The following is a 26,922-nucleotide window of genomic DNA, read 5'->3' on the forward strand; positions in this document are numbered from 1 at the left end:
GCACTGCGGATGTGCCTTAAAGCTATAGCACACATTGCACCAAGCAATTGTTATTCCACACTTTCCAGGCCATTCCGCCATCACCTCCCTTATAGCAAAAAGGCTGATTTTGGAGGGAAGTGGGTGTGTTGTGTTTAAGAGCGTGAGGTCAACTTCAATTGTGCAACCTGGATTTGCCGGTGTGGCACTGAACGCCACCTGAAAATAGCAACAGCCTGGAAATGTTTGGGTGTCGTCATCGTCGTCTTCGTCCCCCCTGCAACTCCCTCCCCAGGAATGAAAGAATAGCCTTCCTTTCCTTGATCAGCTCCTGAGAAGAGGTGGAAATAAGTAAGCACAGTTGCAGTGAAGACTCCTGCCCAGTTTAAACATTAAACTCTGGTGATCTCTTTAAAAAGGCGGGGTCCCCAGATTCACTTGCCACTTCAGGCCGGACCTTGGACCTTCACACACTCAAGCAGTCGTGAAGCAGGAGGAAAGGAAGGTGAGCTGATAGAGGTGACTGGCTGGGGGGCACCCTTAAAGTGGTATCTTTGGGTTCCCCAAGGAAGGGGTGTGTAGAGTTTTCATGGGCTCTAGGGTGGGGGTGGTAAGCAGGCAGCATCTTAACCAATGGGACTGTTGGCCACCATTATAAAGTAACGCTTTCTCCGTTGAGTTTGGCTTCCATGTGTGAACAGCTGCTTCTTTCCGGGGCTTACACTGTGCAAATCGGGACGCTCCTTTAAGACGAAGCATTTTGATGGCATTGATGGCTACGAAGCATCGGCAACAACTCAGCTCAAGAGGTAGATGGGGTTGTGACTGTGTGTGGCCCTCCTGGCTGCTATTCGCAGGTTAGAGAGATCAAAAAAACAAACACCATGGTGCTGCCCTTTTGCTCTAGCAGGCTCCTATGCCTTTAGCAGCTGCAGTTCCACAGGTGGAGCTTTCTGCATTGGGGTATTCCCAGGTCATGATGCTCCTCGCTTTCTTTAAGGCAAAGCACGGGTGCCTTTGCAAGGTGGGGAAAGAAGCTGAATATATTTAAAGCAACCCCCCCAAAGGAATCCTTGTAGCTGTGGTTTACCCCCCCACAGAGTCACAATTTCCAGCAACCTTAACAACAAACTGTGGTTCCTGGGATTCTTGGGGTGTGTGTACTTTAAATGTGCTTTAAAAGTATGGTGTGTACAAAGCCAGAGAGTGAGAGAGAAGGTGAGTCCACTGTACAAGAGATCAATGTCCTACTTTATACCCACTTTCCCTTTATTTGAAAAGCAGGGGAGGAATGTCTTACCATATTAACTCTGAAGCGTCAAAAGTTAACTGTGGCAAATGCTCTTAAGACAACCCACTGCTTGGATTTGAGTTTGGAGATACGTATCTCACATCTCACCTTTGGACTTTTGTTTGGAATCCTGTCTCTCTGTTTAAGGTTGCTTGCAGACAACCTATCTGTTGAGTATTCATTCTTATTTGTTTGCGGTTAGATGACAGGTTAGATGACGTTGCATCTAACCCCCAACTTCTGGTGCATTTTCCTATCACTTTCATTATCTTAATAAGTCTTACCTCTTGGAGAAGCAGAAGATTGCTTGTGCAAGAGCTTCCAATCTGCTGCAACTGTGTGGCCGGAATTGCTCCCCGTGCCCTGTTAAATGAAAATTCAAATAGTTTGCCTTTGACTGTGCTTAACCACAGCTGCAGAACAGCCCTCTGCAAATGCTCAAAACACAAACACCCTTCCTCATTCTTCCTCATTCTTCCGCATCTTCTGATGATGACTCTTCCAGGACTGGGTCAGGAGAAGAAGGGGATACAGCTTGATTCAATCACCAGCAACTCTAGGAAGGACAGGGAAAGTCCCCTGCCTGAAACCCTCAAGAGCTGCTGCCAGACAGCATAGGACAGGGGTGTGTGGGTGTGTGGGGGGAATTGGCCCTCCAGAGGTTGCTGAACTACAGCTTCCATCTTCCCTACAATTGGCCATGATTGCTTAGACTGATGGTACTTGGATTCCAACAAAATCTGGAGGGCCACAGATTCCTCATCCTGCAGAATCAATACTGTGTAGACCAGTGTTTTTCAACCTTTTTTGGGCAAAGGCACACTTGTTTCATGAAAAAAATCACGAGGCACACCACCATTAGAAAATGTTAAAAAATTTTAACTCTGTGCCTATATTGACTATATATAAAGTAATTATCTTGAATTTTTCAATTTTCCCCACGGCACACCAGGCAACATCTCGCGGCACACTAGTGTGCCGCGGAACAGTGGTTGAAAAACACTGGTGTAGACCAAGGACAGTGAACCTGTTGCCTTCAAGATATTGTTATACTCCAACTCCTGTTGTGTAGCCAATGGTCAGAAATGCTGAGAGCTGGAGTCCAACAATATCCGGAGGGCCACTGGCTCCCCATTCCTGATGTAGAAAATTCTTTGCTAGGTGGACCACAAGATAAAGCATCTTCCTATGTCCCTGGGATCTAGGGATTGCCGCTTTTCAGTTCTGCTGCTGGTCATCTGACACAGAACTTGCTTTTGCAAGTCTGCACTATACAGAAAGGCAAAGAACTGGTCACTGTCAAGCAGCCAGTTCTCAGCTTCACTTCTTTCCATTCCGTCCCTCCACAAACTAGCTCAGTTTTCCCCAACCTGCTGCCCACCAGATCGCTGGGGCTGCAAGCCCCATGACTGAGTCCCCGCCACCACAGCCCTATGTTTCTGCCTGGGGTTGTTGGGAGTTGCAGCCCCAATTGCCTGGTGGGCTGCCAGTTGGAGAAAGGTTGATCCAGCAGGAGAATTTTCATTTTGCTCTCATGGCAAGTCAGGGAGGGGGGGGTAAGCAAAGAGGAACTTGCAGAAGAGAAACCAGTAAGGAGAAGCTGCGACCATATCCTCTTTCACTTGTGATACGGCTTCTGGGCTCGTAGGCTTCTTCATGTGACCACTCAGGCCAGGGGGAAAGCCACACCGTCTCCCTTCCCAGGGCTGTTGGAATCAAACGACATTTGGCGGCTCCAGCTTCACCATCTCTAGCATGGGCCCCATCTGCACTATACATTCAAAGCAGTATCGTGTCACTTTAAACCAGTGGCTCATACCCCTCAACCAGCCAGTGTGGTGTAGTGGTTAAGAGCGGTAGACTCATAATCTGGGGAACCGGGTTCGTGTCTCCGCTCCTCCACATGCAGCTGCTGGGTGACCTTGGGCTAGTCACACTTCTCTGAAGTCTCTCAGCCCCACTCACCTCACAGAGTGTTTGTTGTGGGGGAGGAAGGGAAAGGAGAATGTTAGCTGCATTGAGACTCCTTCGGGTAGTGGAAAGCAGGATATCAAATCCAAACTCTTCTTCTTCTTCTTCTTCTTCTTCTTCTTCTTCTTCTTCTTCTTCTTCTTCTTCTTCTTCTTCCTGATTTAGGCAGTTTGCAGGGACATGCTTTTGTATGAGTCACCTGGCTCCTGCAAGATTACATCCCCAAAAGATGTGCATTGGGGGGGGGGGCTGTGCTCTCCCATGAACACATGTGCAATGGCTGTTTCAACGGCACACACGGCAGCCATAAATGTGGCTTGCTGGTTTGAGGGAAAGCACATCGAACATGAGCATTTTCCAAGATCCTACAAGATACCTATGGGTTTTGTCCTTGGCTTCACCAGTAGTTGGAACGCATTGGAGCTGGAGTAAATGGGAAGATGTAGCTACCCTGAGTTACTCCTAAAGGTAAAACATATGTATCTTCATCAAAGGGGAAGAGGATATGCAACCCTTTTGGGATGAAGGAGGGTATCTGCCTTTCAGGAGTGAGTATGATGCATTTCATTAACCCCCAAATCTTTCTTTTTTTGCAGGGCCCAGGGACACTGCAGAGTTAACTATGTAAGTGCCAAGTTGAGCTACTCCACTGAAAACAAGTGGTCATTCCTGGCATCCCTTGGACACCAGGTCGAGGGCACACACGCACACACACACACACACACACGCACACACAGGGAGGGGCACTTTACACAATCAGATTAGCATGGTGGGTTGAAACTGGAAGCACACAGCCAAATGCTCCTGTACTGAGGTTTGGGGCACAAACATATTTAAATTTAACCCACTCATGAAACATATTAAAAATGCAGGCTGTGAATGGGTTGCCAGGGCTGGTTGGACTGCCTTTGCCTGACGTAGGTTCTCACGAGCCTGAGAACCCTTGACTGCCTCCAAGCTGTGGCTGACACTTCCTTCTCCTTCTTGGTGTTACAGGAAATTTGAATTTAACCCCAGAGATGGGATCGATAACCCAGCCCTGTCACTGGCAGAGGATTCTGGTAACAATGGGGAGCGGCATCTGGGGCTGCTGCGTGGGTGGCAGAGGAAGGACCAGCTGTTTCCCTCTTGGTGCTTGCAAAGAGGGAGGGTTGCTTCTTCTTCCATGTCAAGGACCTGAGAGCTGTTTACCACCTAGTCCTTTAGATAGCACATTCAGTGGGGCACGCATTTTGATGTAAATCGACTTAATTTGCACTTAATTTGCCAAACTATGTTTGTTTATTTACGAAACAAAAAACAAAAACACAGTTAACTATCACTGTTCAGGGTTGGGAGGTAAATGCGCATGATTTACAATAATTATACATCATTTGCATCTTTGAGTGTGTCAACGCCTGCTCTTTGGTACATTCGACAACCAAGGGACTGTCACACATACCACAAAATGCCTGTTCCACAGCCAAAAAGCTTTTCAGAAATAATACCACCACCCAGGGCTTGTCCATACTGAAAAAAATGTGCCTTCACACTGCTCTGTCTCCTCATTAATGTATCCACATGATATTTTCCCTATCCATAGGAGCCACTCATAGGGGACGAAGTCTCTTCACCCTCCCCCATAAAATATTAGAGGGGACAGCCCTCTCCCCAGTTGATGGGCATTGCCACTCAAATGGTGTGTGTGTGCCGTGTCATGTGATTGATTATGTGGAGTGGGGCTTACCTGCCCCCCCATATTTTATTCAAATTGACACCCCTGTCCCAGTCTTGTCCCGGGCCTTCCCTGTTTATATGTGGGTTTTATCCAAACATCCAGGATCAGTGGGTGGGGTTGGGGGGCAGGAAGGCTGCATTTAAGTGATGTAAAGGCCTGGGTCAACCTGGATGGGAAGGATGTCATTAGCTGGTGCACACCAGTCAAAACATCTACTTGCACCCTAAAGCAGAGAGAGAGAGAGAGAGAGAGAGAGAGAGAGAGAGAGAGAGAGAGAGAGCGAGAGAGAGAGAGAGAGAGAGAGAGAGAGAGAGAGAAGCAGCAGCAGAAGCAGGTGACTTTCCAGAACAACATGCCAAAAAATCCAATTAAAATTAAAAATTGGGCAATGTCAGAAGGCTGGGTGGGTGCAGAGCTGTGTCTGAGGATGTTTTGTTGCCCACGAGTGCTGCGTTGGGGACCCCGGGTCTGATCTTGTTTCCCACAGAGCCAGAGGGAGGCGCTCAGGTGCGCTTCTGCTTCCTGAAGAAAGAGGACGGGGAGAGCTTTGGGTTCTGGCTACGGCAGGAGGCGGCCAACAACGGGCACATCGTGCGACAGGTGACGCCAGGGGGTGTGGCTCACCGCAGAGGCCTGCAGGATGGAGACCGGATCTTAGAGGTGAACGGGGCTTATGTCGAAGGCCTGGAGCACTTCAGGGTGAGGTTTGGCTGGGAATGGTGGCTCCCTGTTTCCCATTTAAGGTGGGCTTCCTCCCCCATAGAATTCAAATATTAATACAACAGAATGCAACGCAAGAAAGGAGCGATGAAAAATCCAAATTAAAACAATCCAGCACCTAGCACAGTGCATCGCAATTGCTGTAACAGGAAGAAAAATTCTTATGCGATCCATCAAGGCCCTTAAAAAATTTCAAGTGGTCCAGGGGGGTAGGAGGAAATTGGGGGTCACTGCTCATTAAGAACTTATGACCATAAGAATTATTATATATATAATAATTGTTATTAATGTACCAAAACAAATAAGGCCACATGTCTGAAAAACAGCACAGGAAGACAGGCCTCACTCCATTTTTGACTCCCAACTGACCAAGTATTTCTTTGTCTCAGGAACAAAGGGGGGGGGTTGCCCCTCCAGCTACTCAGCAGCCCTCTGCCTGAGTGATAATCTCTGGTATCCTGATACCTGAGTGCCAGACAAAAGGGTGTGATTAACTTGGCTGGGATATAGGGAAATGTAAATATCTTTTGTTTCACTTGATGGGTTTTTGGTGGAGGGCAAGAGGAGACATGGGGGCAGGGTCCAAGATGCTCAGATCACTGCTACCAGACCCTCCCAATTTGTGATGTAATTCTGATGTATGGAGGGGTGGTATTGAGCTGGAGGGGGGCAATTCCAAAAGTCTATATAGGAGCTTGCGCGCCTTTGTTCGAGGTCTTTTGCTTGCAAGACACCCTGCTGCAGCAGTTTCTAATAAAGGGCTATCGCCTTGCTTTGGGAGATTCTGTATCGTCTCTATTTATTCATAAGTGCTCCTGAGAGGAGGGGAGCCCTACTAAGGCTCTCCCCCGGGTTCGTGGACTCCCTTCTGGGGTTGCACCTAATTTTTATAACAATAGCCGATCTAGTTCAGCATCCTGTTCTCTCAGCCTATGGGAAAAGCTCAAGCAGGAGCACTGTCCCCTCCTGTGGTTTCCAGCAACTGGCATTCAGAAGCATCACTGCCTCTGATTGTATGTTCAGAGCATAGGCATCCTGGTAGTCCTCTCCTCCATGAATTTGTCTGACCCTCTTTTAAACCTTTCAAATCCCTGCCTCCTGCAGAAGTGAGTTCCATAGTTGAACTATGCGCCGTGTGAAGAAGGACTTCCTTTCATCTGTCTTTGCAACACTCAGCTTCATTGGATGCCCAGGAGTTCTGCTGTTATGTCTTTCTCTCTTTCTCGGCAGGTGGTTTGGAAGATCAAGAGCAGCGGGAAGCAAGTCTCTCTCACCGTCCTGGATGGGACATCCTATGAGTTGGCAAATGCCCTCGACCGGGACATTGGCCAGCTCTTGCCCCATCACAACAGGCCACGGCTGTGCTGCGTCAACAAGGACCAAAGTGGCTTCGGCTTCAGTGTTTCAGCTCCAGAAGGTAGCGAAACCCGCACTGCAGTTTGTTGTGTTTTTCACCACGAGTAACCAAATTCTGCCAGGAGGAAAACCAGAATTTTACCGTCAGATTACACTGTGCAAATCCAAGACACTTTGCACACACTGGTTTCCCCCCCCCCCACCCATTGTTTATTTTGCTGCCCAGATTTATTGCAAGGGGTATTGTTTGTTATTAGTTTTTATTGCAAGGGATAATAGAGGAGAACAGAAGAACAAAGAGGTTGCTGTTTCTGAGTGGGGAAAATATATACCCACTGCAGGAAACTGTTCCCAAACTTGATTCTAAGGGTATATTTACAGAACAAACTTATCATCAGGGTTTAAATCAGTTTAACTAATGGTTGCCGGGGGGGGGGGGCGCGGCGGCCGCAAAAAAAAAAAAAAAAAAGATTCCCAAGAATTGTAGTTTTTGTAAAGTTCCTTTGAAATCTCTGTTTGAGATTCTTGGTCCCCCAGAACACCCTGCAAAAATGAGAGGGCTTCAAAACCAGTTTTGAGTCTCTAGGATCGACACTTCACCAAACAGACTAATATTTAAAGACTATCAGTTGTACAAAATAGTAAAAAGTGGAACATCACTAAAAATATATAACAATCACTTTTTTAAAAAAAGGTGGAATAACACAATTTATAATTGAGCTCAGATTTTTTGACACATAATTATGCCTCCCCCCCCCAAATTTGGAACACTTCATCCCCTTTCATTGTTCTAAATCCAAGGTGCCCAACTTCTTCTTTTTGAAATAATTTTTATTTGATTTTATCAATACAAAGTTATAAAAAAACCAAATATATATCCATATACAGAGATTTCTCCAAATCTCAGGACTTCCACCCCACCCCACCCCACCCACTCCATGGAGTCCCATTTTAAACATTTAAAACTGCATCTTCTTCCGACCTCTAACTTTTATATCAAACCATAAGGTCCCTATCGGAGAGGAATGGCAAACCAAACTGATGGGAAAAATTTATAAGTTATATAAGAGACCACTGTAAGCAGATAGAAACATTGGCAGGATTTTGATTTCACTGGTAGTGAAAATCAACATGGACAACAGGGTGGCAAACTTCTCCATCTTGAGAGCCACATTCTGTCTTGGCTAACCGTCATCCCTGACCACTGGTCTTGCCAGCTAGGGATGATGGGAGTTGTAGTTTGAAAACAGCTGGAGACCCAAGTTTGGGAAACACTGGAGTAGGTGAAGGCAAAAAGAGGGGTCCTGGCTGATAAATGCTAGTTTCCCCCCTTCTCATTCTCCTGTTTTCATATCCTTTGCTTTGCAGGGGTGAAGGGCACATTCCGACTGTCTGTGCCAAAGGACGGGCCAGCTCACAAGGCAGGGGTGCCAGATGGTTCGTGGCTCCTGGAGCTCAACGGTGCTTGTGTGGAGAGTTGGACTTTTGCACAGCTTCACAAAAAGGTACCAGGGCTGTCACTCGATGACAGAAATGTTGGCTTTAGCCAACTGACTGAACAGCTTGGGGACCAGGTCACATCCAGGAACACCTTCCTATGGAAGGCCCCTCCCTGCCTGAGAATTTCAATCCTAGCTAGAGGGAAAACTCTGAGCAGCGCACTGTATCCTCCCTGGGTTTGGCTTACGTACCCAAATTTTCGATTCCAGATCAAGCACAGCAGCAACCCAATGGGGCTGCTGGTGATCGACGCCAAATCAGAGGAGTTTTACCGGCAACGCGGCGTTAAGGTAACAGCCGCCATGGCTGACGCTTCCTGGGTTCCTTTTGAGGTGAGGAAGCTGCAGATGGTGAGAGGCCAAGATGGATACGGATTCTTGTTGAAAGAAGAAAAACGTTGCTCAGGAGAAAGAGGTGAGGCCCCTCGCCTGGGAAAAGAGCCAGACTGCACACAGCACGTCGCTCCACGGTATTTAAATTCGAGAGCAGAGTAGGTGGCTTTGAGGTAAGACAGAGGACTGCTTGAGCTTTCCCCCTTTCATCCAGACAAAATGTTTCCTCCCACCCAGCTGCGTTTCTCCCCAAGGGAAAAAAAGGAGGACCCAACATCTTTCCCCCTGTACTTTGAAGGGATGATTTGAGAGGAAACAGACATTTTCAAGGAATCTATATTTCACCATAGCTGCACTGACACATTGGAACTCCCTGCCCCTTGATAGGCAGGGCCCTTCGCTGCACTGTTTTCAGTGTCCACCAATGGACTCTTTTTGTTTTTGTTTTTGTTTAAGCAAGGCTGATTTTCTTTGACATATGTTAGGCTGGCTTGTCTTTAACTTCTGACTTTATTGGTAATTTTAAGGTATGTTTTATATAAACTGCCTCGAGATTTTGATGCTTAAGCAGTATGCAAGTCTTGATAAATAAATACATTTTGAATATTCAAATATGGGGGGTAGGGTTGAGCAACTCCTCTCACTGCCAGTCATCTATTTAACTTCACAGATATCATTTGGATGTTTTGCATCTTTGGGTTGTTGTTGTTGTTTTTTGTTTTGTTTTTTTAAAAAAAACACCCATTCAGGACAAACTTAATGGAATTTTGCATAAGGTGTGGGCTGGCTTTTTTTTAAAATTCACCATCTTAACAGAGGCTAAACCAGGTCTGTGTGGCTTAGGGAAAATGTCCTCTCGTGCCAAATTAGGACCAGTGCTAGAACTAAATAGGTCCATGGCCTGGTCAGTCCCCAATGCTGGTCTACACTGAGAGATGGCAGCTCTCCAGGGTTTAAAACTGAAGCTTTCCCAGACCTACATGGAGATGCCAGGGATGAACTCCTGCATTTTGCTCTTCCACTGAACTGCAGCTCCTTGTTCTATAGCAAATAGGACAGAAGAGAGCTTTGCTTATTCGCCTATAGCGACTTCACTAGAGGAGCACATGTAAGACACACACGCCACGTAAAATGCTCATAAACGTAAAGGAAGCAGGGCGCAGCCACTGGGATAATCAACGCCGCTGCTTTTGTCTCGCCCATCTATGACTTGCAGGTCAGTTTCTGAGGGAGGTCGAGTCCGGGTTGCCAGCTGAGAAGGCAGGGATGAGAGATGGCGACCGTCTCCTGGCTGTGAACGGTGAGGGCACTGAGGACCTGGACCACCAGGAGGTGGTGCTGAGGATACGGGCCGACAGCAGCCGGGTGGCCCTGTTGGTTATTGACGCAGAAGGAAGCAAGTTCTACGACTCGGTATGCAGCAGTTTGAGAATGAGAGAGCACCAAGGAGATTGCGGTGGGATCCTATAGAAAGGTTTCCCCTCTACCATAAAGACCACAAACTTATTGGGGAAAAGATAACCATTTATAATGAACTTACACAATGGGCCAAAGATATTATACAATAATAAAGTTATTGAATTGGGCGAAGATGCTCCGAGGTGGGATTCCCTTCCGTATCTCTGAGCACCTGCTCGCTGCAGAGAAACTAGCTGAATAGATCTCCCTCGGGGGATCTACAGATTTGGAGGCCGGAAGTGGGATCTCAGATAATTCTCTGCACTTGTGCTAAAAACTACATCTCCCAGGATTCTTTGGTGGAAGCCATGACAGTTAAACTGGCATAAAACTTAAGACAATGGAGTGTACCTACATACTTTATAGCTCAGAGCACCTAGCACAGCCATTGCCAACCTGGTGCCCTTCAGACATTTTGGACTACAATTCCCATCAGCCCCAGCCAGAATGACTGTACGATGCTGGGGCTTATGGGAGTGTTACTCCCTAACATCTGGAGGGCACCAGGTTGGCAGTAGCTGGTGTTGCACATGCCATTTGTGTACCGTCAAGAATGCTTTGATTCCTTTGTCTTGGTGCATGGTGGGGGGGGGGGGAAGAGGATTAGTTGGTTTCCTTCCATGATTCTGTAACATTCGGGGGGGGGGGGGCAAGAGAGAGCTTAGAAGTTAATTGTATTTAGATATGCATTTCTTAGGTGTCCTTCATCATAAAGTCCCAGGACGGGTTACAACAATATTAGATATAGTTATAAAAACAGATAAAACCAGCAGGATTATAAAACAACCAAAGTCATCCCAAATGGAGCAGAGAAGTATATACTCGGCAGGAAAGAGGTGAGTTAGCAGTCACAGGCTATGGCAAAAAGGTGCATCTTCAGCATACAGCAAAATCTATGCAGCAAAGAAGATGTACCTCTGAGGAGAGGGAATTCCATAATTTAGGGGTAGCCATGGAGAAAACCCTGGGCAGCCATTCCCTGCACTTCTGTCGACAGCTGAGCTGTCAAGAGAGCACCCCACCCTCCTGGAGGTCTTAACACCTGAGAGGGTCTGTAGGAATGGAGACAAGTGTTTCATATCTTTCTTGGGTCCTAAGTAATTTTCGGGTGTCAAACGGTAACGTGAACCCCTTCCATGCATTGGAAGGGTTCTGTTGGGTTTGCTGACAATACCCTAATCGTGATGTTTGCGGGTCTGTTTTTGCTTTCCCAGGTTGGGTTATCACCTCTCCTTTTCTACGATGACCATGAGCCCCCATCGGGCTTGCACGTCGTTCATGCCTCCCCCTCTCCCAGCATGCCCCAGGAAAATAGCAACGCTGCCTTCGCGCCCTGCCTCTGTCACCCGAGAACGGACCTCCATGAGAACAGACTGCATCCGGAGCAGTCTGGCAGCAGCTCGTCAGCCTTCGCAAAAGAGGTAACGATGCCTAACTATAGGGACACTGTATGGTTGCTTACAGCCATTTTGAACACCTCGGTTAAACCTTTCCCGCCTTTTGCGCTGCAAAGAGTGTGGACCACGTGGTAATATTGTTTCTGGACTGTATCGCTTCAAGTGAGGGACCACATAATTAAAGATATCATTTTGATCATCCTCCTCACCATCACAAGTGTCATGGAAAGCTCGAAGGACACACCAGTCAGGAAGCTAGAATGTTGTTCTCCCTCTCTCCCAACAGCAACTGGAAACTCCTGACCAGGGCCGTCTCGTCCATTTGGACTGGTGGCGCAGCGCACCAGGGCACCGGGCCCCCAGGGGCGCCCCCGCGAGCCCGCCGGCATACTGGACGCCCCCTCTCCAACCTGACCCCACGGGCAGGTGGGCAGGCAGGCGCTCACGCGCTGACGGCACAGCCCCGTCTTCGAGTGCAGCAAGTGGGGGGGGAGTAGCACGGCCCCGCCGGCAGCCTCCCCCCGCCCCCACGGGCAGCCGGGTGCTTGCGCCGCCAGCGCTCTCCCCCGGATGCATGGGGCGCTGGAAGGATCGAGCCCACCGGCATACTGGCCGCCCCCCTACCCAACCCGCCCCCGAGGGCGGGCTGTCGGCCGGGCGCTCGCGTGCCAGCGGTGCAGCCGCTGCCGCCCATGCCAGTCAGTCCCTGGCGGGCTGCGAGCCGGCCGCCCTCGCCTCCTGTCCTGGGAGCACTGGAAGGGCGCGCAGAGCCCCGCGCCGCTCCAGCGCCACGCCCCTCATCCCCTGCTCACCCACCCCCCCTCTCAAGGGGCGACAAGCGCGGGAGGGAGGCAGTGGAGAGGCGGTACACCGGGGGCGCCGGAGGGATCACTGCGCCACAGCGACCAATCTCCTTAAGACGGCCCTGCTCCTTGGCCAATGTCTGGTGCCTTTTAGTGAATAAATCAGCCTTCGCCAATTGAGTGCCCTTCAGACGGGGCAGGGGCTGTGGTCAAAATCATCTAGAGGGCACCATATTGGCAAAAGCTAGCTAAACCATAGAATGACACTATTCACACAACAAGCTTACCCATAGCTCAGTCGAGTAGAGCATGAGACACTTAATCTCAGGGTCTTGGGTATACACCTCATATTGGGGGGAAAGATTCCTGCATCACAGCGGTTTGGACCTCGTGATCCCTTCCAACTCTATGATTCTGTGATTCTAAGAAAGACAGACCGGAATCCCTCTTTTAAATATCTAGCTTTCGAAAAGCATGATCTTTGTGTTGGGAGAAGCATTTCATAATTTCCCCCCAACTTCAGTCTAAAGTAATATACAGTCGTACCTTGGAAGTCAAATGGAATCCGTTCCGGAAGTCCGTTCAAATTCCAAAACATTTGGAAACCAAGGTGTAGCTTCTGATTGGCTGCAGGAAGCTCCTGCAGCCAATCAGAAGCTGCGTCAAACATTCGGGTTCCAAAGAACATTTGCAAACCAGAACACTCACTTCCAGGTATGCGGCGTTTGGGAGCCGAAACGTTCCGACTTGCAAGGCGTTCAGGATCCAAGGTACAACTGCATTTGCAAGCTGGTTCTGGAGTTCATGGTTACCGGTTTTAAATATGGAACACTCCTGTGATGAAAAAAGGCCTTACCTGTCTAAGAAGCATGGCAGAGATGGGAAGTGCTTTTCAATTCATGATTAGGGATAGGGGGAGAAATTCAATTCAGTTTGCATTTGATTCTTTTTTTTTATAGAGAATTTATTGGTATTTTTCATAACAAAGAATAATCCCACACCCACACCTACATCTACCCAAACAATCACCCACCCACAATTATACAAAACAAATACAAACATAACCAAGATTCTTCTTCTTGTTTACATACACACACACACACACACAAAATTCTTGTTCCGAATCTTTACAATTGACTTCCCCTGCCTTCTCTCCTTCGGTTTCAAATCCAAATTCTACTTTAATAACTTCACCTCTCTAAAAATTAAATTCATTTAAAAAAATTCAAATCTAAACAATCCTCTTAAGTTCTTATTTTCAATTTACAATAATATCTCACTTTTATCTTGGATAAAATCAAATCATATTGTAACTTCATAATAATTAGTAACAAAACTTTATATCTTAACATATTATTCTTATATCAAATCAAAACAAACCTCTTCTTTCCCTTAAACTGTTGCTAATAACAAAAAATTCAAAATATCCCTTTTCTTATTTAAAAAGACTTAATATCTTGACACACCGATTTCAGGTTACCATAACAAACCATTTATATTTTACGCTTAATACAGTTCACCCTATCCCCCCTCTAACCGTTGTCCTTCTCCACCTTACTTCGGAACCACTCCTCAAATTGTCCTCTTTTCTTATAAGTCCACAGATCCAGACATAGTCCACAACAGTCCTTGCCTCGAGCATCAGGGTACACAGTTCATCTTCTTCCAGCTTCTCCGGTTCAATGCTGCATTCTTCTTCTATTTGTATACATCTTAATTTTTTGCCCATCACTCCCGAGCTCTCACCTCGAGGGCTGGATATAACAATCTTCACCGTCCCGGGTCTGCCACCCCCAAAGGACGTTTCTTTTTCCCGGAGTCGCCAAGCCATCTCTCTCTGTTCTTCAATCATCCCCTTCAGCTCTTTGCCAAGGCTCTCTTCCATAGTATCAATAACCTGAAAGGTCTCCTCTGTGGGAAGCACATTTTTCTTCATGTCCCAGTTCAAGACCATCAGTTTCAGGTTAAGCAGTTCCAGTTTCAGAAAAGTAATCCTTTGTTCATCGGTTAATCCAGAGTTCAAAACAAGTTCGAAAACAAAGCCCAACATGGTAGAAGCGGGCATAGGTGTCAAATTTCAGTTTCTATTTCAGTGTTTCTCCATCTTAATGCCAGTAGTTTTCCACTCCAACTCAGATTTTCGCAGCCATTTTCCCTGAAACCAGGGCGTAAAGACCACAACTTTAAAAAGGGATATTCTCCATCATCTTCCTCCCCGAAGGGGAATCTAAATAGTCTCACTTGTCAAAAAATCAAAACATTGTAACCATCATTGTAGCAGCAGTCTATCAAAAACCGTTATTTTCTTGCCACCGAAGGGAGGGAGGCAGGCTTCCTTTCCCTGAAACCTCCCGGATCGTTAAGTCCACAGATTAATCCAATCAAGTACTCACAGCCACCGGGCTTCTTTTCCTTTCATCTTCTAGAGGGAGAACGTTGTCGCTCGTCGCGGGCAGCGACCGCCGCTTTTCCGCCCGGTTGGGGCATGTCCCCTAATGGCCCAGCTCCGCAGTCCCTTCACCCCCACTCCCCCTTTACAGGGGGAACGAGGGAAGGGTACGGAGCCTAGTGGGCCCGCCGGGGAGCCCGAGGCGCGGGACGCTCTTCCCGCGCCTCACCGGAGCCCCGCTTAGCGGTAGCAGGGCTCCAACCCCCGGGCTGGACTGGGTCGCCTCGCTGCCGAGGCAACCCACGACCGCCCGCGATGGCGACCTCGCCGGAAGTCAGTTTGCATTTGATTCAATCTAATTTGCGCTTTTTGAAACAATACACAAACTGAAAACACAGCCATCTTTTGAAACCCACACTTCTTCAAATTTTGTAATTCCACTCTCCAGCCAAGAAATGTGTTCAAAAATGCATATACTAGGGCAAAGTGCACATGGCTGGAAATGCCTATATTAGTAAACATAATGTACAAAAATGTGTCACGTTAAGGAAATTTGCTTTCAGAAATGTGTACTTTGCACACAGAATTGTGTATATTGGGATAAATTTGCACTAAAATGCTGGTGAGGAATCTTAAAAAGAGAATTTGCAAAATGATGCATACTAAACTTAAGTTTGGAGAAATGATAAATGGAAAGAAAAGGAAAATGACAGATTAGACAATCCCTAGGACTCATGATCCACCTAGGTTACAAGAATTAAGGTGCATGTACTGTTCTACATCGCTCCTTGCACAGCTCCTGCCTGTTTTGAGCTTGCAGAAGACACCTTCCTCCTTGGTACTCCACACCTCACTCTGAGCTGCCCATCTCTTAGTGAAAAGCTGTTGCCGAAGGGGGAACCCTCCCTGTCCCGTCTCATGGCAGACCAGCCTCTGTGCTGGCTCTCACAAATGTACATTGGCACCCTACGTCAACCCTGCAATAACCATACAAACGTTTCTAGATCGCTTGTCTTCCCACAACACAATTATGCATTATGGCCATTTGGAGTGTATACTGTCAGACTGAAAATGGAATTAACTCTGTGTCTCCCCCAAGCTTTTTGTGCCTGATCACCTGGGACCAGCTATTTCTCACCACTCTTTTTAAGCATATCCCAGCCTTCAAATCATAGGTTTGGTTTGATCAGCATTCTCTTTGTTTTGTACACAGGGCCAAGATGCATTGAGCCATGCATTCTAGAAGCTGCCAGGCCATTATCACCGAGCACAACTTCAGCCTGGCTCTGCAGGGAGCTGAACTCCTGTTTGTGGAGTTGCACAGATGCTAGCACTGCAGTTTGAGCCTCTCTCCCACATGGCCTGGCTTTCCCCTATCGCACCGCTGCCTTGTTGAGCAATCTGTCTCTCCAACCCCTGAAAATGCTTCCTGTGGATTTGGACAAGCGGGCGCTGCGGTCTCGAAGCAAGGCATGCTGATTAGAGGAAGAAGCTCTGGGACACCTCTGAACCCCCGCAAGAATCAAACAAGAGACTGCGTTTTTTGCCTGCTTTGGGGTGTGACTTTGTGAACAGAAGAAGCCGGAAGATTCGTGTTAAAATTAACCTCTGTTTAGAATGACTGCTGCTAAGGGTAGACCTTCCCCCACTACATCAGAAAAGGTTAGTGACAGAAAGGCACTCTGCATGTGCTCAGACACACACTTTATTATTCTTCCACATGTTCGGGGGCTGATAGCAGCTTAAGTCACAATATCAAAGCGAGTTGAGAATTAGGTAGGAGGAGGGTGGCACATGCTCTGATGACCTCTCCCTTCAGATGTGCAATGGATTAAGACCAAAGTCCTTCAGCTGGTGCTTAGAGTCCATGTGGATGACAGTAGCCTCCTTCTCCCAGGTGAGCTTGGCACTTTGCAGTTTGGAGAGGACGCAGTCCAGGCTACCCTGCAGGAAGGAGAAGTCAGAGGCAGGGTGAGGGGTGTGTGTGTGTGTGTGTGGCGCCAAGGGATGGCAACCAAAAGTGTGGCATCCTTCCAGTTCTGTAGCTGCACATGACTGAACAGCTGCTGCCGCAGAACAGCGAGAACGTAGGAATGTGCACCCAGGAATTTCATGTTTGGACACAACAACACTCAGAATGCTGGAAGCAAGCTTCTGAGTTGCACAGAACACTTCATCGGGCATGTTTCAGAGCAAACCATTATTATTTTTTACCATTTTATTTCTAAAAGGTGGCTCTATTTCAATAGCTGGCAACAGATCAAAGAGGCACTACCCTGCAGTATCTGTGTTTGAAAGCAGGCCATGAGCCACAGAAGGGATGCATGGCACCTGGAGCTTCACACCTGTGGGAATAAGACACTCCCTCTTTAAATAATGGCCCACATGCTGAACCCATGATCTCTTCTTTGCAATCTATGACCTGCCACCCACCCAAACTCACATGCAGGATTTTTTCATATTCTGTCTCCATCTCGTCAACCTTGCGCTGCATCTCGGCCACGGCCTTGTCCTTCTCTTCCAGCATCCTTGCCTTGTCCAGCTGGCTTTGTAGCAGATCACCTTGGCAGGCAGCTGCAGGGCAGCAGAAAGTGTTGGGCAAGGAGAAAGAGGAGACAAATATGTGTGGGAAGGAAAAGCACAGAGAGGACCTTCCAAGGCCTCCAGCTAAGTGGTGGAGCTCTGACTACGCACACAAAAGCCCCCAAAGTCAATCCCCGGCATCTCCAGGTTGAGCTAGCTAGAAGAAAGCCCTGGCTGAAGCTCTGGAGAGCTGCTGCCAGTCAGTGTAGCAATGCTGATCTCGATGGATCAGTGGCCTGACTTGTTATAAGGCCGTTTCTTACGGTAACAGGCGACAAACATCTCAGGACAGAGCACTAAGAAGTTCGGGGGGTGGCATGTGATGGGGCTTGAGAACATCTATTTTCTACTGCTTCTAAGTGGCCTTGCACTCCAACTTCACCTGTAGCAAAATGTGCCAGAATCTATTCCCTTAACGCAAGCTTAGTAGGGCTTGTAACAGAATTAGGCAAACTGATTTCCATCTCAAGGTTTGGAGGGTTAAGATTCATCCTCACTCCACCCACCCCCCACACAGATTCCAGGTGCAAAGAGAGAGAGACAGAGTTTGCAAAACACTCTCCAAGTCCTTAACTGAAAGATGAACATGGGCAAAGAACAGTTGCTACAACCATACATATCCATGTGTGATCATCTCCAAGGCCAAGGGTGTGTGTGTGTGTGTGTGTGTGTGTGCGAAATACCAAGTTGTGCCTGCAAGTTCTGCGTCTCCGCTTCTAAACGATGGATCCGGGTATCAGTCTGGTGCTGAAGCTGCTGGTACTTGCGGATCATCTCTGGAACGCAAGATGGGAGAAGAAAATGATCGCCCCGTCCAACACCCTCACCCTTCATTAACAGACCTAACTAAGATTTATAGCCAGGATGGAGGAACCTCCAGACATTGTTGGATTCCCACTTGCATCAGACCCAGTCAACATGGCTGATGGCAAAGGAAGATGGGCAACGACGGGAAATCTCTTGGGGGGGGGGCAGGTTCCTCCATCCCGGCTGATTTGTAGTCTATCTGGTGTAACAGAAGGTAAACAGGAGGGGGGGGAAATCCCTGCCTCTATATGCTTACAAGAGAAGTTTTACCGGGCAGGGGGGAGGGGGGGGAAAAGCAGATAAGAGTCGCAAAGGGTCTGTGTGCAGAATGATATACCACAGTGTTAGATGCGGAGGGAAACGCTGCCTTCATCTGAACTTTTCAAAGCCAACATCCTGTGATTGCATTTTCCTGAGGAAGCGTCTTGTGAAGACCAACTGGCTTACTGCGTCATGAACTTCTTTTGCCTGCATCCGATGAATGAAGTGGAAAGAGAAAGCGATGCACACAGGCACGTACAGTGGTACCTTGGTTCTTGAACTTAATCCGTCCTGGGAGTCCGTTCGACTCCCGAAACCGTTTGAAAACCAAGGCGCAGCTTCCGATTGGCTGCAGGAGCTTCCTGCACTTAAGCGGAAGTTGTGTTGGATGTTTGGCTTCCAAAAAACATTTGCAAACCGGAACACTCACTTCCGGGTTTGCAGCGTTCAGGAGCCGATTTGTTTGGAAGCCAAGCTGTTTGAGTACCAAGGTACCACTGTACATCGTGAAGGTGCAATGGAGAACAAAACAAGTCATGGAGCAGGGAGTTAAGCGGGGCAGGAATGTGTGCTGATAATTGGGGTACGAAAAATGAACGATCCTCTCCCTACTAATAGGAAGCATCCCCCATACCCCAAGGCCATGCGAATGTAGCCTTTGGAGGTTGAGTAAAGTGGCAGGTAGATGCCAGAGACCCCCTTGGAAAGGCAATACTGCTGATTTGCAGAAAATCTCATGACTGCACCAGTCAAGTGAAAAGGGAACCGCTGAGTAAAGGGTCCAACGAGGCCTTAAAAATAGCGGGGGAGAGAAGGCAAGCAAAATGCGAGGGAGATAGTGAAAGATACAGGAAATTGAATGCAGATTTCCAAAGAATAGCAAGGAGAGACAAGAGGGCCTTTCTAAACGAGCAATGCAAAGAAATAGAGGAAAATAACAGAATGGGAAAAACCAGAGATCTGTTCAAGAAAATTGGAGATTTGAAAGGAACATTTCGTACAAAGATTACCACAATTAAGGACAAAAGTGGAAAGGACCTAACAGAAGCAGAAGACATCAAGAAGAGGTGGCAAGAATACACAGAGGAACTATACCAGAAAGATATAGAGGTCTCATGCACCCCAGGTAGTGTGGTTGCTGACCTTGAGCCAGACATCCTGGAGAGTGAAGTCAAATGGGCCTTAGAAAGCCTTGCTAACAACAAGGCCAGTGGAAGTGATGATATTCCAGCTGAACTATTTAAAATCCTAAAAGATGATGCTGTTAAGGTGCTACACTCAATATGCCAACAAGTTTGGAAAACTCAGCAGTGGCCAGAGGATTGGAGAAGATCAGTTTACATCCCAATCCCAAAGAAGGGCAGTGCCAAAGAATGCTCTAACTACCGCACAATTGCACTCATTTCACACGCTAGCAAGGTTATGCTTAAAATTCTACAAGGCAGGCTTAAGCAGTACGTGGACCGAGAACTCCCAGAAGTGCAAGCTGGATTTCGAAGGGGCAGAGGAACCAGAGACCAAATTGCAAACATGCGCTGGATTATGGAGAAAGCTAGAGAGTTCCAGAAAAACATCTACTTCTGCTTCATTGACTACGCAAAAGCATTTGACTGTGTCGACCACAGCAAACTATGGAAAGTTCTTAAAGAAATGGGAGTGCCGGATCACCTCATCTGTCTCCTGAGAAATCTCTATTTGGGACAAGAAGCTAGAGTTAGAACTGGATATGGAATAACTGATTGGTTCAAAATTGGGAAAGGAGTACGACAAGGCTGTATATTGTCTCCCTGCTTATTTAACTTATATGCAGAATTCATCATGCGAAAGGCTGGGCTGGATGAATCCCAAACCGGAATTAAGATTGCCGGAAAAAATATCAACAACCTCAGATATGCTGATGATACAACCTTGATGGCAGAAAGTGAGGAGGAATTGAAGAACCTTTTAATGAGGGTGAAAGAGGAGAGTGCAAAATATGGTCTGAAGCTCAACATCAAAAAAACTAAGATCATGGCCACAGGTCCCATCACCTCCTGGCAAATAGAAGGGGAAGAAATGGAGGCAGTGAGAGATTTCACTTTCTTGGGTTCCATGATCACTGCAGATGGTGACAGCAGTCACGAAATTAGAAGACGCCTGCTTCTTGGGAGAAAAGCAATGACAAACCTAGACAGCATCTTAAAAAGCAAAGACATCACCTTGCCAACAAAGGTCCGTATAGTTAAAGCTATGGTTTTCCCAGTAGTAATGTACGGAAGTGAGAGCTGGACCATCAAGAAGGCTGATCGCCGAAGAATTGATGCTTTTGAATTATGGTGCTGGAGGAGACTCTTGAGAGTCCCATGGACTGCAAGAAGATCAAACCTATCCATTCTCAAGGAAATCGGCCCTGAGTGCTCACTAGAAGGACAGATCCTGAAGTTGAGGCTCCAGTACTTTGGCCACCTCATGAGAAGAGAAGACTCCCTGGAAAAGACCCTGATGTTGGGAAAGATGGAGGGCACAAGGAGAAGGGGACGACAAAGGATGAGATGGTTGGACAGTATTCTCGAAGCTACTAACATGAGTTTGGCCAAACTGCGGGAGGCAGTGAAGGATAGGCGTGCCTGGCGTGCTCTGGTCCATGGGGTCACGAAGAGTCGGACACGACTGAACGACTGAACAACAACAAGAGTAAAGGGTTTGATGCCCAAAGAGGAAAATCAAAATAAGGTAATTAAAAAACTACTGAGCCCCTTAAGGGTCAAAATCGACCCTTGAATGCTGCTTCGAATCTTCTGTTGAAGCTCTTTTCTTCATTGCAGGGTCTGGGCACGGCACTCAACTACAGACACATTGCACTTTCAGAAAGTTACTATTTGGGGGGTGGAATTCAGTCACATAGCAGCGCATTGCAAGTTGCACAATTCAGGTTGATTGGAAAGTGTTGCACAAGAAACCCGCTTCCCCCAAAGACCAGAGTTTTGTGATAAGGGAAGTGATAGGAAGATGCACTGGGAAGTGTGGGGTAATGCTTGCTTTGACACAACGTCACCTAATCTCCCTGCAAACAAATCAGGGTGAGTACTGTTATAGGTTTAGGGGGTCAGTCTGGATGGTGCCTGTGGGTCCCTTCCAGACCTGTGATCCTGTATCTGTGAGAATCCATAAGAGGAAACCAGCTGAACCAACCCAACCGGTTCCTTTGTTAAGGTAATGGCCTTGGCTGGCCAGTTAAGTACTGCCATTTGCATGTCCAAAGAGGTTGCCTGCTGCCATAGAGACAAGTGGGTGGACCTTTTCCCACCTCACCTGGCTGGATGCCACATCGTCCTAGGAGGGAGAATAGCCCAAGGGGTTCTGTGTATGCATATATTCTGGCTGATGTTAGAAGCTAGAGACATAAGAGACTTGTCTTGCTGTGTTCTGGACCCAAAGTTATGGCTTGGGGAATCTCCCAGAGAACCTGAAGGGGAGGAAAGATCAAGTTGCACATATGTGTAAATAAAACAATATGTCCTAAAGATACCAATGTTTCCATTGGCCTTCATTCCAAGGCAGCCAAACTCTGGAAAGGTGAAAGCATCCCTGGAGTGTCTTGTTGCTCAGAGATTGGGGCATGTACACCAATACTCAATGAAGAGGTCATCTGGAAAAGCCCCCCACCTTCATAAATATCTTTTTTGTCCCCTCGAGCCTCCTCCAGTTCTTTCTCCAGATCTAGCAGCCTCTGCTTGAGTCCTTCACTGTCAGCCATTGCCTGCCTGGCGATATCCCTCCGGAGAACTGCAGGTCAGAAGGATAAACACAGCAAACATGCAAATTTATCCAATCAAGGCTTAATGCCTATTTTCTCATTTGGCACCCCAGACCCTTTGTGCAAATGATTATCTCCTTATCGGAGAGGGCAAAACAACTAAAAGGTGTACCTTTCCTGGACTGGCTGCTTTATTTATCTATATGAATACTTATATACTCCATTCGCAGGGGCCATGCAAGAGAAAGGTTTTGAAAAGGAGGGTGCCTGCTGAAAGTGCCTGTTGGCTGATTATTCCAAAATACTTGGCTGGTGACACTAAAGGCTCCATTTCTTGTTGTGAACAAGTGAGCCTCTTGGACTTGAGACACAGCCAATGACACTCCTGCTAATGATCTCAGTGTTTGAGCATGCAAGCTTTTGCGTTACACAGAGCTCTTCATGCGATAGAATGGGGGAAAGGCAACTCCCACAAATAGGGAATCCCGGGTCTATGTAAATATAGAAAGCTTACCCCTTGGTCTAGGTCAGGAGTGGGCAGATGCTGAGATCCACTGACCAATACCTGGGTAATTTTCAGGATGTAGGCAAGAGTTTCTGACTCCCAGTGGTTTAGTATGTGTAGTGGTTGCCCATGTTTTGCATGTGCTCTGCTTAGCTGCGTCTGCCGCAATTATAATGCAAAGTATTTAAAAATTACTCCCAGCAGATTAGAGACTCATTTTGGAGTCCTTTATTAAAGGGACTGTGTAGCAATCACTTTGCTTCGCAATGCACTTGGAAACTACCGTATTTTTCGGTCCATAAGGCGCTCCGGACCACAAGACGCACTTGTTTTTTAAAGGGGAAAAACCAGGAAAAAATATTTTCCTGGTTTTCCTCCTCTAAAAAACACGGGGGGGGGGGAGCGCTGGAGGGGAAGCCCCTTCTCCCTTCACAGCGGCTCATCCCCGCTTCCTTAAAGGGACATGGGGACGAGGGGAGAAGGTTTCTCCCCTCCTCCCCATGTCCCTTTAAAGAAACAGGGGATAAGCCTGCTTTTGGCGTTGGGGCGCAGGGTGGTGGAGAAAGCAGCAGCATCCCCGCTGTTTCCTCCACCATCCCATGCCTTGCACCGATCCCAAAAGCCTGCTTTTGGGATTGGAGGGCAGCTCGTGGGGTGGTGGAGGAAATCCTCTACCAACCTCCCTGCCGCCCACCGATCCCAAAAGCAGGCATCGCAGCTGCCTCCCCCCACCTCCCGCCGAATACGGCGGGGGATGGGGGGAGGCAGCAGAGATGTTGGGGGTTCGTACTAGCAGCTCCGTTCACGGAGCTGCTGGCACGATCCACCAACATCCCCTTCGCTCCTGGCCGCCTCCCCCCATCTCCCGTCGCGTTCGGCGGGACGTGGGGGGAGGCGGCGGAGGTGTTGGTGGATCGTGCCAGCAGCTCCGTTCACGGAGCTGCTGGCACGATCCACCAACATCCCCTTCGCTCCTGGCCGCCTCCCCCCATCTCCCGTCGCGTTCGGCGGGACGTGGGGGGAGGCGGCGGAGGTGTTGGTGGATCGTGCCAGCAGCTCCGTTCACGGAGCTGCTGGCACGATCCACCAACATCCCCTTCGCTCCTGGCCGCCTCCCCCCATCTCCCGTCGCGTTCGGCGGGACGTGGGGGGAGGCGGCGGAGGTGTTGGTGGATCGTGCCAGCAGCTCCGTTCACGGAGCTGCTGGCACGATCCACCAACATCCCCTTCGCTCCTGGCCGCCTCCCCCCATCTCCCGTCGCGTTCGGTGGGAGGTCGGGGGAAGCAGCGGAGATGTTGCTGGATCGTGCTAGCAGCTCCGCTCGCCGAAAGAAGCTTCTTTCGGTGAACGGAGGTGCTGGCATGATCCAGCAACATCGCTGCTGCCTCCCCCCACCTCCCGCCGAACGTGGCAGGGGATGTGGGGAGGCAGTTGGAGCGAAGCATTCGCTCCATAAGGCGCACAGCGATTTTCCCTTCCATTTTAGGAGGGAAAAAGTGCGTCTTATGGAGCGTAAATATACTTCCCATTTTCACTTCTCCATGAAAATGTTTGGATTGGTCATCTGAGGAGAGGGTGGATCAGAAAGGGACAGCAGTCCTGCTACTAGTCTGGTCCAGGCAGCCATGCTGGCAAACCCTTTGCACCTTTGTTCAGGGAAGGGTCATAGCTCAGTGGAAGAGCACCTGCTTGGCATGCTCAATCCCTGGAATTTCCAGTTAGGGCTTAGAGAGACTCCTTACTTGAAACCCTGGAGAGCCACTGCCAGCCAGTATATTGTATTATACTGTATTTGTATCCCACCATTTTTCTCCACACAGCTTGAGGTGGTGTACAGGGTTCTCCCCATTCTTGTTTAATGCTCACAGCAACCCTTTGAGGTAGGCTAGGCTGAGAGGCAGTGACTGGCTTCCAAGGTCACTTAGTGAGCTTCAAGGCTGTTTGAACCCTGGTCTCCAAGTCCTAGCATGTACACAGTAAGATGGACCAACCTTCTGAAGTGGTATAAGGCAGCTTCCTAGGTTCCTATAAGATTAGCATAGAAAGCTTGGCAGTCCTTCTACCTGACCCTTCCAAAAATGCCGCCTCTGCTGCAATCTCTTAAGGCCCTTACACAATATCAACAAAATCTCCTCACCAAGGTGCTGCTTTAGGGTATCAACCTCCAGCACTGCTTTTCTGTACCTTTCCTCATCTGCGGGGAGAAGGAAAGAGGGAAAGAGAGAGAGAGAGAGAGAGAGAGAGAGAGAAATTGAAAGACTTCGACTGGGTACTAATCGCCTCTGATACCAAGGCCTCCTGATCAATGCCATCCTTATTATTTATTTCATTTGTGAATTGTTTCCTATGAAGCAACTCGAAGCACTTTCACAAAACAATGACAAACAGATAAAAATATTGCACATATAAAAAGTCAAACAATTGCGCAGATAAACACAAAAAGCAGTTACAGGTAGGTAGCCGTGTTGGTCTGCCATAGTCAAAACAAACAAACAAACAAAAAAAATCCTTCCAGTAGCACCTTAGAGACCAACTAAGTTTGTTCTTGGCATGAGCTTTTGTGTGCATGCACACTTCTTCAGATACACTGAAACAGAAGTCACCCTTCTGAGTAATACCCCTTCCCACTCTCTCACTATATATAAGGGTCTGGTGACTTCTGTTTCGGTGTATCTGAAGAAGTGTGCATGCACACAAAAGCTCATACCAAGAACAAACTTAGTTGGTCTCTAAGGTGCTACTGGAAGGAATTTTTTATTTCGTTTTGACAAAAAAGCAGTTGCATAGGTACAAAAACAGTTGAAACAATGGCGTATGTAAAAGCAAGTCTCAAATCCCAAGAGATGCAAGGCACTTGGAAACAGGAATTTGCAAGGCGTGGGGCTGCTGGAATCTCCTGCATGCTGCACAAAGCCTTACCTGGCCCAGTGTTTTTCTTCTGCTTTGCTGCTTTCGCCCCCTTCCCTTTTTTGGCGGGGGCCATCCTTGCGCGTTCTCCACAGACTGCAAAAGGGAGAAGATGAACGAACATTGTAATATTTTTTGGTGCATTCCAACTCCTGACGTTCCAAAAAGAGCTGGATCTTAAAACTGGTACTGATGGGGGGATTCCGGAGGGCCATCTTTATACATGAGGCATACATTGCTTGGCAGCGGAGTGAGGGTGGTCTCTGCTGTTTGGGTGGACAAGTGAACAACCGTTTGTATGGTGGAAGAGAAAGGTGGAGGCAAACATACCTGGGAGCAAAATGCTTCTTCTGCCTTCCCAGGTTCTCACAAGTTAATCTGTGGGCAGTTAACTAAACACTCTTTGCACGAGTGTCATTCCAAGCAGCCAATGCGCAAGGAGGGGGAAGAGGCGCTGGCTTTTCGGCAAGCCTATCCCAGCTGGCACAGGTTGGGGCTCCTTGTGTCGCTAGGCAACCGTCCTTCTTCGCTGCCATGGTGACCAAAGGAAGCTTGGCAGACACACCAGTGCTCCAGCAAAGGAGGTCTGCAAAGTTGTATCCATTGGCCTGAAAGAAGAAAGGTTGGAGGATTTTCAGGCCCATGTTCAAAACTTCTTTTGCAGAAACAGAAAGGGGTGGGGAGGGAGTAAGAATCAAATAGGCCCCAAATTCTCTTATGCACAGAGCTTCTTAGAGCAAACCCATTTCCCCCCATAAAACATTTGGCTCAGCTTTGACACCCAGGTCCTCATTTACAACTGAAGGCTGAGTACATAGAACAAGATTTCCACATGTGCATTGCTGATTTCCCCTCTTGTTCTCTTCCGCTGCTGAAGTTTAAATTGGAGGATCTTTGGGGCAGGGATCATTTGGGGAGGGTTGTGGGTTTCTTATGATTTTGCTTTTTATGTTACCCCTCATGTTGCAGTTCTATATTTTATTATTATATGTCACCCAAGTGGCCCCTGCAACTAAATGTTGTTGTTGTTATTATATTTAATAGCCTCCCCTTCCTCCCAAAGGAGCCCATGGAAGCAAACACATCCGTGATAAAACAGTACAATTAATGTTGCAATGTAGTTTGCTCCTGTTCAAACAGATGCAGTCAGCCATGTCTTCTTGTATGGCCCTCTATTCTGTTCCCAGTTCCCCACTCTAACAGCCAGCA

General features: G+C 47.9%; 2 protein-coding genes across 3 annotated transcripts; one reads left to right on the forward strand and one right to left on the reverse strand.

The window, feature by feature from the left end:
- The first annotated feature begins 437 nt into the window (after positions 1–437).
- On the forward strand, positions 438–16,227 carry PDZD3 (PDZ domain containing 3). The gene is made up of 10 exons (XM_033172021.1): positions 438–484; positions 3,838–3,865; positions 4,238–4,302; positions 5,446–5,657; positions 6,909–7,095; positions 8,403–8,539; positions 8,744–8,948; positions 10,083–10,279; positions 11,539–11,745; positions 16,127–16,227. Coding segments are annotated over exons 2-10 (1,242 nt in total). The 5' UTR covers positions 438–484; positions 3,838–3,863; the 3' UTR covers positions 16,157–16,227.
- Positions 16,228–16,253: 26 nt separating this feature from the next.
- Positions 16,254–25,837, reverse strand: CCDC153 (coiled-coil domain containing 153). Of its 2 annotated transcripts, XM_033172028.1 has the most exons (6): positions 25,726–25,837; positions 24,944–25,000; positions 22,210–22,329; positions 18,180–18,272; positions 17,357–17,487; positions 16,480–16,857 (listed from the first exon to the last, which is right to left on the reverse strand). In XM_033172028.1, the coding sequence occupies exons 1-6, from the start codon at positions 25,835–25,837 to the stop codon at positions 16,729–16,731; spliced, it is 642 nt and encodes a 213-aa protein (XP_033027919.1). In that variant the 3' UTR covers positions 16,480–16,728. The 2 variants fall into 2 exon arrangements, with proteins under 2 accessions (XP_033027920.1, XP_033027919.1); XM_033172029.1 differs by lacking the exon at positions 18,180–18,272 and having other exon boundaries at positions 16,254–16,857.
- Positions 25,838–26,922: the final 1,085 nt, after the last annotated feature.

This window comes from Lacerta agilis, chromosome 15 (genome assembly GCF_009819535.1).
Source record: "Lacerta agilis isolate rLacAgi1 chromosome 15, rLacAgi1.pri, whole genome shotgun sequence".
Lineage (NCBI taxonomy): Eukaryota > Metazoa > Chordata > Lepidosauria > Squamata > Lacertidae > Lacerta > Lacerta agilis.